The sequence below is a fragment of the Staurois parvus genome, unplaced genomic scaffold (genome assembly GCF_062004578.1).
Source record: "Staurois parvus isolate SC_StPar_1 unplaced genomic scaffold, SC_StPar_1.0 ptg001428l, whole genome shotgun sequence".
Classification (NCBI taxonomy): Eukaryota; Metazoa; Chordata; class Amphibia; order Anura; family Ranidae; genus Staurois; species Staurois parvus.
The window spans coordinates 180619-197189 of record NW_028319224.1 but is presented as its reverse complement, the minus strand read 5'-3'; the positions used below and the strand labels follow the sequence as shown (position 1 = coordinate 197189).

Here is a 16571-nt window from a genome sequence, read left to right as displayed (position 1 = left end):
CCCCCCCCATAGTGACATCAGCAGCAGCTTTGCACCCACCATACCGGCCACTGATTGACTTATTAAGGCTGACAGGTGCAGAGGGAGCCCGCAGCAGAATGAGACGTCCATTGGCAGCAGAGCTGTCAATCAAAGCCCAGCTCCCTAATGTACAACTTCATAAACTGAGCTTCTAGTAGCACCCGCCGCTGCCCTGGAGGTACAGAGGGCGTCCGGTGGTCCCGCGTGAAAGGAGTTCTCACTAACCCTGAAAAACTTGAATCCAAGACACAGGAGGGAAGGAAAGGAGCCGTCAGGCTGCTCCATAAAGTCCCGATCTGGAGATATTTATAGTTCCTAAATGCTTTGAAGTCCATGATTAATTCAACGCTCGTGCGGTCAGAGCCAACCAGATCACAGCGTGCGATAGAAGCAGACTGATGTGTGCGCTTCCAGGGTGACAACTCCGCCTCGGATCTCATTAAAGAGCTGCTGGAAAAGAGATGACGTTCTCCATGTTTAGGGGGAGATACTTATCGGTGGAGGACATCACTGACATGGGGGACGCGATGAAATGGTATATATATATATATACACACACATTATATTGCCCCAAGTATCAGGCTGGCGGCCTTTCCATGTACATGACCTGTAATGGCCCCCCAGTCTTAGTCCGTAGGGTTCAATATTGAGTTGGCCCCGCCCTTTCCAGGCACATGACCTGTAATGGCCCCCCAGTCTTAGTCCATAGGGTTCAATATTGAGTTGGCCCCGCCCTTTGCAGCTATAACAGCTTCAACTCTTCTGGGAAGGCCGTCCACAAGGTTTAGGAGGGTGTCTATGGGAAGGTTGGACCATTCTTCCAGAAGCACATTTGTCAGGTCAGGCACTGATGTCGGGGGAGGAGGCCTGGCTCGCAGTCTCCGCTCTAATTCATCCCAAAGGTGTTCTATGGGGTTGAGGTCAGGACTCTGTGCAGGACAGTCAAGTTCCTCCACCCCAAACTGGCTCCTCCATGTCTTTATGGACCTTGCTTTGTGCACTGGTGCGCAGTCATGTTGGAACAGGAAGGGGCCATCCTCAAACTCCTCCCACAAGGTTGGGAGCATGAAATTGTCCAAAATGTTGCCTTAAGAGTTCCCTTCACTGGAACTAGGGGGCCAAGCCCAACCCCTGAAAAACAACCCCACACCATAATCCCCCTCCACCAAACTTTACACTTGGCACAATGCAGTCAGGCAAGTACCGTTCTCCTGGCCACCGCCAAACCCAGACACGTCCATCGGATTGCCAGACAGAGAAGAGTGATTGGTCACTCCAGAGAACACGTCTCCATGCTCTAGAGTCCAGTGGCGGCGTGCTTTACACCACGACATCCGACGCTTTGCATTGCACTTGGTGATGGAAGGCTTGGATGCAGCTGCTCGGCCATGGAAACTCATTCCATGAAGCTCTCTACGCACTGTTGTTGGGCTCATCTGAAGGACACACCAAGTTTGGAGGTCTTTAGCTATTGACTCTGCAGACAGTTGGAGACTTCTGCGCACTGTGCGCTTCAGCATGCGCTGACCCCGCCCTGTCATGTGACGTGGCCTACCACTTGGTGGCTGAGTGGCTGTTGTTCCCAGTTGCTTCCACTTTGTTATAATCCCAGTAACAGTTGAGCGTGGAATATTTAGTAGCCAGGAAATGTCACGGATGGACTTATTGCCCAGGTGGCCACCTATCACGGGACCACGCTTGGAGTCACTGAGCTCCTGAGAGCGACCCGTTCTTTCACCAATGTTTGTAGAAGCCGTCTGCATGCCTCAAGGCTTGGTTGTATACATCTGTGGCCATGGAGGGGATTGGAACACCTGAATCACATGATATGGAAGGGATTGGAACACCTGAATCATATGATATGGAGGGGATTGGAACACCTGAATCACATGATTTGGAGGGGATTGGAACACCTGAATCACATGATATGGAGGGGATTGGAACACCCAAATCACATGACTTGGAGGGGATTGGAACACCTGAATCACATGATATGGAGGGCATTGGAACACCTGAATCACATGATTGGGAGGGGATTGGAACACCTGAATCATATGATTTGGAGGGGATTGGAACACCTGAGTCACATGATATGGAGGGGATTGGAACACCTGAATCATATGATATGGAGGGGATTGGAACACCTGAGTCACATGATATGGAGGGGATTGGAACACCTGAATCACATGATATGGAGGGCATTGGAACACCTGAATCACATGATTGGGAGGGGATTGGAACACCTGAATCATATGATTTGGAGGGGATTGGAACACCTGAGTCACATGATATGGAGGGGATTGGAACACCTGAATCATATGATATGGAGGGGATTGGAACACCTGAGTCACATGATATGGAGGGGATTGGAACACCTGAATCACATGACTTGGAGGGGATTGGAACACCTGAATCACATGATATGGAGGGCATTGGAACACCTGAATCATATGATTTGGAGGGGATTGGAACACCTGAGTCACATGATATGGAGGGGATTGGAACACCTGAATCATATGATATGGAGGGGATTGGAACACCTGAATCACATGATCTGGGGCGGGGCCGATACTTCTGGCAATATAGTGTATGTAGACAATTAAGAATAAATTGATTGTTAAAATGGTTTTAGAGAGGGAGTTGAGTCAACCAATAAATACAACAGACCATCCCGGGAAGTCACAGGCGTGGACACTCCAGAAACCTGTCTGGCGGGAGAACCACAAACGGCAAAACTTGCGTATGTACATGACCGCAGAGTGTGCATAAATCTGCCGCAACAATCGCCAGCGGCGGACTTTTACTTCCAATTGGAGAAGTTGGAGAATCACGGAAACATATCTAATATCAGTTGCAGACTTAAAGACAAATTTTGTCGCAGAACCGCGACCCGATCGACAATTCACGCCAAGATGGATTATTTACTTCACTTCCCGTATCTCCGATATGGCGGAATTTGCTTTACGAATTTGTCGCGTCAATCACACCACGCGGTAAAAGTGTTGCAAATAACAGCGACCTTGAATTTGTCGCTCGTGTCACAAGGAAAATGTCGCCTTTTCACAAAACTGGCGCAAGGCCTCTAATGACATTCAAAAGCCTCACTGGTTCGTCAGACACACTTTTTAAATCCGCAGATATCAGTGAGACAAATTCTGTACTTTACTATTATGCTGTTTGCCTTCATTTGTAACAAAGTGTACTTTTTACGTTTTTTTAATAATACACGCCGCCAGAAACGTGTCGCAGGCGCCTTACGGAATTGCTGCCTATATTCTTTAATGCTGCATACAGTATCAACGGGGTCATTACTAAACAATATATAGTTATAATATGTACCTAAAATCGTCACAAAGTACACGCCGCCAGAAAAGTGCGCAAAGCCTTGGTGGCTCAGTGCCTATATTTTTTAAGCCTGCAAATATCAGTTGGGGTCGTTTTTGCACTTTATTAAATTATTATTATATTTTATTACTATTATTATTACTTTCATACTATGTACCTAAAATTGTAACAAAGTATACTTTTATGCATTACAAATAATACACGCTGGCGGAAAACTGTTGAAAAGCCTTAGTGGCTCAGTGCCAGGGGCGGACTGACCATTTGGAAACTCGGGCACTGCCTGAGGGCCCAGGGTCAGTAAGGGGCCCCATGAGATGCCCCTGGTACCTTTTTCATAGGCTTTTTTGTTTGGTCAAGGACACAGGGGCCCCATGATCCCCTATTGCCCGGGGGCCCCATGAGTTGTCAGTCCGCCCCTGCTCAATGCTTATATTTTTTAAACCTGAAAATATCAGTGGGGTTGTTTTTGCATTTTACTAAATTATTATATTTTATAATTATTATTACTATTACACTAAGTACCCCAAATCGTAACAAAGTATACTTTTACGCTTTACAAATAGTACACACCACCAGAAAAATGTTGCAGAGCCTCATTCAACCCCCATATGATCATGTTTTTGAATCCTGCAGATATCAGTAGAGTAGTTTAAATTATTATTATATTTTATAATTATTATTATTACTTTCATACTATGTAGCTAAAATCGTAGCAAAGTATACTTTTACGCTTTACAAATAATACACACCACCAGAAAAATGTTGCAAAGCCTCATTCAATCCCCATATCATCATATTTTTGAACCCCGCAGATATCAGTAGTTTAAATTATTATTATATTTTATAATTATTATTATTATTACTTTCATACTATGTACCTAAAATCGTAACAAAGTATACTTTTATGCTTTCCAAATAATACACGCTGGCGGAAAACTGTTGCAAACCCTTAGCGGCTCAGTGCCTACATTTTTTAAAACCTGCAAATATCAGTGGGGGTCTTTTTGCACTTTACTAAATTAATATTATATTGGATATTTTATTATTATTATTGCTATTATTATTACTATTATACTAAGTACCTAAAATTGTAACTAAGTGTACTTTTACGCTTTACAAATAATACAAACCGCCAGAAAAGTGTTGCAAAAACTCATTCAATTCCCATATCATCATATTTTTGAACCCTAAAGATATCAGTGGAGTAGTTTTTGTACTTTACTAAATAATATTCTGTTATACTATGTATCTAAAATTGTAACAAATATACATTTATCAATAATACACGCCGCCAGAAAAGCGTCGTAGACGTCTTATTGGATTGCTGCCTATATTTTTTTTTTAAACCTGCAGACATCGGTGTGGTCGTTTTTGCACTTTACTAAATTATTATTATATTTTATTATTATTATTACTATTATTATTATTATTATTACCTTCATACTATGTACCTAAAATCGTAACAAAGTATACTTTTATGCTTTACAAATAATACACGCTGGCGGAAAACTGTTCCAAATACTTAGTGGCTCTGTGCCTAAATTTTTTAAAGCTGCAGACATCAGTGGGGTTGTTTTTGAACTTTACTAAATTATTATTATATTTTATTATTATTACTATTATTATTATTACTTTCATACTATGTGCCTAAAATCGTAACTAAGTGTACTTTTACGCTTTACAAATAATACACACCGCCAGAAAAGTGTTGCAAAAACTCATTCATACCCCATATCATCATATTTTTGAACCCCGCAGATATCAGTTGAGTAGTTTTTGTACTTTATTACATAATATTCTGTTATACTAGGTATCTAAAATTGTAACAAATATACATTTATCAATAATACATTCCGCCAGAAAAGTGTCATAGATGCCTTATTGGATTGCTGCCTATATTTTTTTTTAACCCTGCAGATATCAGTGGGGTCGTTTTTGAACTTTATTAAATTATTATTATATTTTTTTATTATTATTATTATTATTATTATTATTATTAATAAACTATATACCTAAAATCGTAACTAAGTGTACTTTTACACTTTACAAATAATACAAACCACCAGAAAAGTGTTGCAAAGCCTCGTTCAATCCCCATATCATCATATTTTTGAACCCCGCAGCTATCAGTTGAGTAGTTTTTGTACTTTACTAAATAATATTCTGTTATAATATGTATCTAAAATTGTAACAAATATACATTTATCAATAATAGATGCTGCCAGAAAAGTGTCATAGATGCCTTCTTGGATTGCTGCCTATATTTTTTGTAAACCTGCAGACATCAGTGGGGTCATTTTTGAACTTTACTAAATTATTATTATATTTTATTATTATTACTATTATTATTATTACTTTCATACTATGTGCCTAAAATCGTAACTAAGTGTACTTTTACGCTTTACAAATAATACACACCGCCAGAAAAGTGTTGCAAAAACTCATTCATACCCCATATCATCATATTTTTGAACCCCGCAGATATCAGTTGAGTAGTTTTTGTACTTTATTGCATAATATTCTGTTATACTAGGTATCTAAAATTGTAACAAATATACATTTATCAATAATACATTCCGCCAGAAAAGTGTCATAGATGCCTTATTGGATTGCTGCCTATATTTTTTTTTAACCCTGCAGATATCAGTGGGGTCGTTTTTGAACTTTATTAAATTATTATTATATTTTTTTATTATTATTATTATTATTATTAATAAACTATATACCTAAAATCGTAACTAAGTGTACTTTTACACTTTACAAATAATACAAACCACCAGAAAAGTGTTGCAAAGCCTCGTTCAATCCCCATATCATCATATTTTTGAACCCTGCAGCTATCAGTTGAGTAGTTTTTGTACTTTACTAAATAATATTCTGTTATAATATGTATCTAAAATTGTAACAAATATACATTTATCAATAATAGATGCTGCCAGAAAAGTGTCATAGATGCCTTCTTGGATTGCTGCCTATATTTTTTGTAAACCTGCAGACATCAGTGGGGTCGTTCTTGCACTTTACTAAATTATTATTATATTTTATTATTATTAATAATAATAATAATAATAATAATAATAATAATATTACTTTCATAATATGCACCTAATATCGTAACAAAGTATAATTTTACGCTTTACAAATAGTACACACTGCCAAAAAAGTGTTGCAAAGCCTCATTCAATCCCCATATCATCATATTTTTGAACCCCGCAGACATCAGTGGGGTCCTTTTTGCACTTTATTAAATTATTATTATATTTTATTACTATTTTTATTATTACTATTATACTATGTACCTAAAATCGTAACTAAGTGTACTTTTACACTTTACAAATAATGCACACCGCCAGAAAAGTGTTGCAAAGCTTCGTTCAATCCCCATATCATCTTATTTTTGAACCCCGCAGATATCAGTGGAGTAGTTTTTGTACTTTGCTAAATAATATCCTGTTATAATATGTATCTAAAATTGTAACAAATATACATTTATCAATAATAGATGCCGCCAGAAAAGTGTCGTAGACGTCTTATTGGATTGTCACCTATATTTTTTTAACCCTGCAGACATCGGTGGGGTCCTTTTTGCACTTTATTAAATTATTATTATATTTTATTATTAGTAGTAGTAGTAGTATTACTATTATACAAAGTACCTAAAATTGTAACAAATATACATTTATCAATAATAGATGCCGCCAGAAAAGTGTCGTAGACGTCTTATTGGATTGTCACCTATATTTTTTTAACCCTGCAGACATCGGGAGGGTTGTTTTTGCACTTTATTAAATTATTATTATATTTGATATTTTACTTTATTTGTTATTATTATTAATATTATTATTACTATTATACTAAGTACCTAAAATCATAACAAACTATACTTTTTTAGACTTTACAAATAATGCACACCGCCAGAAAAGTGTTGCAAAGCCTCATTCAATCCCCATATCATCTTATTTTTGAACCCCGCAGACATCAGTGGAGCAGTTTTTGTACTTTGCTAAATAATATCCTGTTACACTATGTATCTAAAATTGTAACAATTATACATTTATCAATAATACATGGCGCCAGAAAAGTGTCACAAAGCCTCATTGGATCACTGAAAATATTTTTTTGAACCCCACAGATATTTGTGGGGTAGTTTTTATACTTTACTAATGAATATACTATTATACTATATACTTAAAATTGTAACAAAGTATAGATGTTATTTACAGACATTTTGCTGGACAGATTCCATAAATGATGAAAGTTGATGATTCTGGACATTCGAAAAACACGGTGATAGTTGATAATGGGGGGTTAGCTGTTATTTACAGACACTTTGCTGGACCGGTTCCAGAAATGATGGAAGTTGATCATTCTGGACATTTCAAATCCATGGTGATAGTTGATAATGGGGGTTTAGCTGTCATTTTGATACATTTCTGGACAGATTTGATAAATGATGAAAGTTGATAATGCAGGTCTAGCTGTTATATACACTTTTATGGGCATTCCTAATAAATTCTGAAAGTTGATGAGGGGGGGTGGGGGGGTAGATATTATTTACAGACACTTTACTGGACAGATTCCATAAATGATGAAAGTTGATCATTCTGGACATTCTAAATACACGGTGATAGTTGATGATGGGGGTTTAGCTGTTATTTACAGACACTTTGCTGGACCGGTTCCATAAATGATGAAAGTTGATCATTCTGGACATTCTAAATACACGGTGATAGTTGATGATGGGGGTTTAGCTGTTATTTACAGACACTTTGCTGGACCGGTTCCATAAATGATGAAAGTTGGTCATTCTGGACATTTCAAATCCATGGTGATAGTTGATAATGGGGGTTTAGCTGTCATTTTGATACTTTTCTGGACAGATTTGATAAATGATGAAAGTTGACAATGCAGGTCTAGCTGGTATATAGACACTTTGATGGGCATTCCTAATAAATTCTGAAAGTTGATGATGGGGGTTTAGCTGTTAGATACTTTAATGGACACATTTGATAAATGATGAAAGTTGGTCTTTCTGGACATTCTAAATACACGGTGATAGTTGATGATGGGGGAAAGGGGGGTTTAGCTGTTATTTAGATACTTTGCTGGACAGATTTCATAAATGATGAAAGTTGATGCTGCTGTTTTATCTGTTATTTACAGGCAGCTTACGGGACATTTGAAAAACGTTGTGAAAGTTGATAAGACGGGCGTACCTGTTATTTACAGGTACTATATACCATAGTCCAAATAAATGATGAAAATTGATGATGGGGATTTAGCTGTCATTGACGGGGGGGGGGGGGGGGGATTTAGCTGTTATTTAGATACTGCTGGACAGATTCCATAAATGATGAAAGTTGATGCCGCTGTTTTAGTTTTTTACAGACAGCTTACGGGACATTCTAAATAGTGAAAGTTGATAAGGCGGGTCTGGCTGGTATTTATAGTCACTTTTCTGCGCATTCTACAGAAATGATGAAAGTTGATGATGGGGGGGGGGGCAGGGGTTAGCTGTTATTTAGATACTTTGCTGGACAGATTTGATAAATGATGAAAGTTGATGTCGCTGTTTTATCTGTTATTTACAGGCATCTTACGGGACATTCTAAACACATTGTGAAAGTTGATAATTCGGGTCTGGCTGGTATTTCTAGTTACTTTTCTGCACATTGTACAGAAATGATGAAAGCTGATGATGGGGGTTTAGCTATTATTTACTGATACTTTGGTGGGCTTTCCTAATGATGAAAGTTGATAACGCAGGTCATCATTCTGGACATGCTAAATACATTGCGAAAATTGATGGCGAGGGGTTAGTTATGATTTCTAGTCACTTTTCTGCAAATTCTATGGAAATGATGAAAGTTGATGATGGGGGATGGAGTGGGAGAGGGGGGGTTGATATTTAGATACTTATGATGGACAGATTGGATAAATAGTGACAGTTGATGATTTCTTTGTATCTGTTATTTTCTCTACATGAATCATGAAAGTTGATGGCGAGGGTTTAGTTAATATTTCTGTACACTTTTCTGCGCCTTCTACAGAAATGATGAAAGTTGATGGGGGATGGAGTGGGAGGGGGGGGGGTTTGATATTTAGATACTTTTGCTGGACAGATTGGATAAATAGTGACAGTTGATGATTTCTTTGTATGTTATTTTCTGGCCACTCTACATGAATTATGAAAGTTGATAAGACAGGTTTAGTTATTATTTCTAGTTACTTTTCTGCGCCTTCTACAGAAATGCTGAAAGTTGATCATTCTGGACATTCTAGATCCAGGGCGACAGTTGATAATTCGGGTCTGGCTGGTATTTCTAGTTACGTTTCTGCACATTCTACAGAAATGATGAAAGCTGATAATGGGGGTTTAGCTATTATTTACTGATACTTTGGTGGGCTTTCCTAATGATGAAAGTTGATAACGCAGGTCATCATTCTGGACATGCTAAATACATTGTGAAAGTTGATGGCGAGGGTTTAGTTATGATTTCTAGTTACTTTTCTGCACATTCTATAGAAATGATGAAAGTTGATGATGGGGGGTGGAGTGGGGTTTGATATTTACATACTTTTGCTGGACAGATTGGATAAATAGTGACAGTTGATGATTTCTTTGTATGTGATTTTCTCTACATGAATTATGAAAGTTGATACGGCAGGTTTAGTTATTTTTTCTAGTTACTTTTCTGCATATTCTACAAAAATGATGAAAGTTGATGATGGGGGATGGAGTGGGAGGGGGTTGATATTTAGATACTTTTGCTGGACAGATTGAATAAATAGTGACAGTTGATGAATTCTTTGCATCTGTTATTTTCTCTACATGAATTATGAAAGTTGATGGCGAGGATTTAGTTATTATTTCTGGACGCTTTTCTGCGCCTTCTACAGAAATGATGAAAGTTGATGATGGGGGGAGGGGGGGGGTGAAATTTAGAAACTTTTGCTGGACAGATTGGATAACTAGCGACGGTTGATGATTTCTTTGTATCTGTTATTTTATGGCCACTCTACATGAATGATGAAAGTTGATGGCGAGGGTTTAGTTATGATTTCTAGTTACTTTTCTGCCCCTTCTACAGAAATGCTGAAAGTTGATGATTCTGGCTATTCTACATCCAGGGTGACAGTTGATAATTCGGGTCTGGCTGATATTTCTAGTTACTTTTCTGCCCCTTCTACAGAAATGCTGAAAGTTGATGTCATGTTCTGTCCCTGGCACATACATAGTGAAAGTTGACCCTGGTCCCATGGGGGTCCCATAGGGAAAGGGGGGGGGGTGGTACTTACAGTCTCTCGGTGCTCCTGGGGATGTTTTTGGGGACCATCCTGAGCCCCAGTCCATGGCAGTCCACGGTGGTCCCGCTGCAGCTACACAGCGCCGGGCATCCGGCGACAAACACCCGGCAGAGGCCGCTCCATGCCAGGAGCCAGAGGGGGAGGGTGGGGGGTCCTCGGGGGGCCATGCTTCCACTCTGCGGGGCGGAGGGGCCCTTTAAATCATCGGAGACCCGCCGGGACCCGGAGACTCCACAATCCGAGGGGACAATGAGTCCAATGTATGGGGGGGTATACAGGGGGGGTACAGGAGGTATACAGGGGGGTATACAGGGGGGTATACAGGAGGTATATAGAGGGGTGTACAGGAGGTATACAGGGGTGTACGGGATGCAGAGAGACGATCCTCCCCTGCTCTCCTCTCCGTCCGTCCGCTTCCAGCAGAATGAGAGCCGAGAGAGCGGAGCGATCATCCATCAATGGGAGACCCCGCCCCTCCCCCTCCTCCACCGCACCGACAGCCCTCCACCGGCAGGGGGCAGCCAGGCGCAGCGCTTCCCGTACCCGGCCTGTAACAGGAGAAGGCAGCCAGGCGCGGAGCATCCCCCATCCCACCTATATTAGAGGGCAGCCAGGTACAAGACATCCCCCATCCCACCTATATTAGAGGGAAGCCAGGTACAAGACATCCCCCATCCCACCTATATTAGAGGGCAGCCAGGTACAAGACATCCCCCATCCCACCTATAATAGAGGGCAGCCAGGTACAAGACATCCCCCATCCCACCTATATTAGAGGGCAGCCAGGTACAAGACATCCCCCATCCCACCTATAATAGAGGGCAGCCAGGTACAAGACATCCCCCATCCCACCTATATTAGAGGGCAGCCAGGTACAAGACATCCCCCATCCCACCTATATTAGAGGGCAGCCAGGTACAAGACATCCCCCATCCCACCTATATTAGAGGGCAGCCAGGTACAAGGCATCCCCCATCCCACCTATATTAGAGGGCAGCCAGGTACAAGGCATCCCCCATCCCACCTATATTAGAGGGCAGCCAGGTACAAGGCATCCCCCATCCCACCTATAATAGAGGGCAGCCAGGCTCAGGGACATCCCCCATCCCACCTATATTAGAGGGCAGCCAGGTACAAGACATCCTCCATCCCACCTATATTAGAGGGCAGCCAGGTACAAGACATCCCCCATCCCACCTATATTAGAGGGCAGCCAGGTACAAGACATCCCCCATCCCACCTATATTAGAGGGCAGCCAGGCTCAGGGACATCCCCCATCCCCACTATAATAGAGGGCAGCCAGGCTCAGGGACATCCCCCATCCCACCTATAATAGAGGTCAGCCAGGCTCAGGGACATCCCACCTATAATAGAGGGCAGCCAGGTACAAGGCATCCCCCATCCCCACTATAATAGAGGGCAGCCAGGCTCAGGGACATCCCCCATCCCCACTATTATAGAGGGCAGCCAGGCTCAGGGCATCCCCCATCCCCACTATAATAGAGAGCAGCCAGGCGCAGGGCATCCCCACTATAATAGTAGAGGGAAGCCAGGCACAGCACTTCATCTGTCCCTAACAATCAGCACTACAATAGATGACAACCAGGCACAGCACATCCTCTGCTCCAAACACTTAGCAATGCAATAGAAAGCAGCTAGGCACAGCGCTTCCAACATCGGGACTATAATGGAGGGTAGCCAGGCACAACGCATCCCTCATCCCCACCATAATAGTAGACGGCAGCCAGGCACAGCACATCCTCTACTCCTAACACTTAGCAATGCAATAGATAGAAGCCAGGCACAGCACACGCAACATTGGGACTATAATAGAGGGTAGCCAGGCACAACGCATCCCTCATCCCCACTATAATAGATGGCAGCCAGGCACAGCACATCCTCTTCTCCTGACACTTAGCAATGCAATAGAGGGCAGCCAGGCACAATGCTTCACATGGCACCACTATAACAAATATATTATTATTGCACAGCACATATTCTTTCCAGTGCTATAATAGATGGCAGCCAGGCACGGCACATATTCTTTCCAGTGCTATAATAGATGGCAGCCAGGCACGGCACATATTCTTTCCAGTGCTATAATAGATGCAGCCAGGCACGGCGCATCCAACAATCAGCCCCTGTGGCCCCAAGGAGGGAAAATACAACCACATTTTATATAATAATAAGAAAAAATATTATTATATTATTATATCATTATTATTATTATAAAAATTATTATTATATTATTATTATTATATCATCATTATTATTATATCATCATTATTATCATTATTATTATTATTATAAAAATTATTATTATTATTATTATATTAATATTATTATTATATCATTATTATTATCATTATTATTATTATAAAAATTATTATTATATTATTATTATTATTATATCATTATTATTATTATATCATTATTATTATATCATCATTATTATCATTATTATTATTATTATAAAAATTATTATTATATTATTATTATTATTATTATATTATTATTATTATATTATTATTATTATTATTATTATTATTATTATATCATTATTATTATTATATCATTATTATTATATCATCATTATTATCATTATTATTATTATATCATCATTATTATTATTATAAAAATTATTATTATATTATTATTATTATTATTTTTATTATTATTATATCATTATTATTATTATATCATTATTATTATATCATCATTATTATCATTATTATTATTATTATAAAAATTATTATTATATTATTATTATTATTATTATTATATTATTATTATTATTATTATATCATTATTATTATTGTTGTTGTTGTTAATAATAATATTTCTGACAATGATATTAATGCTGATGATAGCAATGATATAATACCATCACTGATAATGAGGTGGTTGTTGTTGGGTTTGGATACATTGGAACACTAGATACACGCTCAGCCATGAACCTTGCAGTAAATCCTTCCCCTCCATCCTCTCTGACACTGTGAGGTGGATTTCTTTACCACCCCCCACCCCCCAACTCTGCTCTGGGGTGACCTCCTGCCATTTATCTTCTTCCTTTAACAAGGTGCTGAGTGTTAGGAGCAGGGGGTGATGTGCTGCCGGGAATTCTGAGTGTGTGTGTGTGGGGGGGGATAGGTAATATGTGCACATTTACACCAATACACCACCGGCATATACCCGAGTCTGGCCACCTATTTTGTATTTGTGCTGCCCTAGGCAACACAAAAATCAGCCCCCCCAACTGAAACCCCACCACACAACCTCCAACAGGACAATTGGACACCCCCCAACAGGACATTCGGACGCCCTCCGGCAGGACATTCGGACTCCCTCCGGCAGGACAATCAGACACCCTTCAGCAGGACAATCAGACACCCTCCGGCAGGACAGTTGGACACCTGCCAGCAGGACAATCGGACACCCTTCAGCAGGACAATTGGACACCCCCCAGCAGGACAATCAGACACCCCCCAACAGGACAATCAGACACCCTCTGACAGGACAATCGGACACCCTCCAGCAGGACAATCAGACACCCTCCGGCAGAACAATCAGACACCCTCCGGCAGAACAATCAGACACCCTCCAGCATGACAATCAGACACCCTTCAGCAGGACAACAGGACACCCTCTGGCAGGACAATCGTACACCCCCTAGCAGGACAATCAGACACCCCCCAGCAGGACAATCGGACACCCTCCCGGGAGGACAATCGGACACCCCCCAGCAGGACAATCAGACACCCTTCAGCAGGACAACAGGACACCCTCCGGCAGGACAATCGGACACCCCCTAGCAGGACAATCAGACACCCCCCAGCAGGACAATCGGACACCCTCCCGGGAGGACAATCGGACACCTCCTAGCAGGACAATCAGACACCCCCCCCCAACAATCAGACACCCTCTGGCAGGACAACCAGACACCTTCCAGCAGGACAGTTGGACACCTGCCAGCAGGACAATCGGACACCCTTCAGCAGGACAATTGGACACCCCCCAGCAGGACAATCAGACACCCCCCAACCGGACAATCAGACACCCTCTGACAGGACAATCGGACACCCTCCAGCAGGACAATCAGACACCTTCCAGCAGGACAGTCGGACACCCCCCCAGCAAGACAATCGGACACCCTCCAGCAGGACAATCGGACACCACACCCCTGAAAAATGCTGCCTTAGGCAAATGCCTTGTTAGCCTTATGGCAAATACGCCCCTGCATACGGCGTTTCTAGGGAAAGTGTAGAGCCACGTAGTCCACTATTATTATACAGTATTTATAAAGCGCCAATAGTTGGCTCAGCGCTGTACATTACAAAGGGGGACAGAACATGTGACAGAACAATACCAATACAATGCAAAACATGAGGGGATTGAGGGCCCTGCTCTTTGGAGCTTACAATCTAGGGGGGAGGTGATGGTGGCACAGGAGGAGATGGCTGTGGGGGATGGAGTGGTAGGAAGAGTGGAGGAGGTCGGCAAGTTAGCAGGGGGTGGGGTAGGCTTCCCTGAAGAGATGGGTTTTCAGGGTGCGCCTAAAGGAGAGGAGAGTAGGTGATAGTATGATGGGTTGGGGCAGGGAGTTCCAGAGGATGGGTGACACCCTGGAGAAGTCCTGGAGGCGGGCATGGGAGGAGGAGACCAGGGAACTAGAGAGAAGGAGGTCTTGTGAGGAGCGGAGTGTGTGTGTTGGGCGGTACTTGGATACTAGGTCAGTGATGTAGTTCGGGGCAGTATGGTGGACGGCTTTGTACGTCAGTGTTAGGATTTTGAATTTGATCCGTTGCGCAATCGGAAGCCAGTGGAGGGATTGGCAGAGGGGGGTGGAGGACACTGAATGGGGGCCAGTGGAGGGATTGGCAGAGGGGGGTGGAGGCCAGTGGAGGGATTGGCAGAGGGGGGTGGCGGAGATGGAGCGGTTGGAAAGGTGAAGGAGTCTGGCAGCCGTATTCAGGATGGACTGAAGCGGGGATAGCCAGCGGCGAGGCAGGCCAGTGAGGAGAGAGTTGCAGTAAAACCTTCATCTATATCTGTAAACCATCGAAAGGGCTCAGGAAAGAATGAGGCAACTGGATGGATAGATGACAGAGCAATGGATGATGGATGGATGGGTGGCCGAGCAGGAGAAGGGACCGAGACTGGAACCTTGGCAGCTCCCACAGAAGATCTGGGTAGGATCACCTCAGTGCAGAAGAAAACGAACATCAGGGCTCTGAGGTCAGTATTACATAAAATTCACTTTTTATTAAAATAAGCAGCACACTTACATTGAAATTATCATGAAACGGCCTGGATGGGGAATATCTGAAACCAAGCCGCTGTGATCCCTGGGAGGCCGCAGACATCTCTGAGAAAACAGAGGCCGGGGATGACAGGTCACCAGACAGCTCTAGGTATGGATAGTAGCGGCAGAGTTCTTAGCTGTACATGAAGATGACAGAGAAAGATGATGTTTCCAGGGACTTCCTCCTCTTTTTCAAATGCATGTGTCATGCACATCCCCATCAACCAGGCATTCTGCCAGCTGTCAGCTTCATTGGTGGCCAGTGGAGGGATTGGCAGAGAGGGGTGGAGGCCAGTGGAGGGATTGGCAGAGAAGGTGGGTGGCCAGTGGAGGGATTGGCAGAGAAGGTGGGTGGCCAGTGGAGGGATTGGCAGAGAAGGTGGGTGGCCAGTCAAGAGATTGGCAGAGAGGAGTGGAGGCCAGTGGAGAGATTGGCAGAGAAGGATGGAGGCCAGTGGAGGGATTGGCAGAGAGGGGTGGAGGTTGGTGGAGGGATTGGCAGAGAGGAGTGGAGGCCAGTGGAGGGATTGGCAGAGAAGGGTGGAGGGATTGGCAGAGAGGGGTGGAGGCCAGTGGAGAGATTGGCACAGAGGA

The 16571-nt window shown here is 42.2% G+C and overlaps 1 protein-coding gene across 1 annotated transcript in view; it reads right to left on the bottom strand.

Annotated features, from left to right (window-relative positions):
* Nucleotides 1-11085, bottom strand: part of SLIT1 (slit guidance ligand 1) — a 615356-nt gene extending 604271 nt beyond the window's left edge. The window contains exon 1 of the mRNA XM_089662084.1: nt 10666-11085. Within this exon, the coding sequence (XP_089518210.1) occupies nt 10666-10841 (176 nt within the window). The 5' untranslated portion in view covers nt 10842-11085. The remainder of the gene's footprint in view (nt 1-10665) is intronic.
* Nucleotides 11086-16571: the final 5486 nt, after the last annotated feature.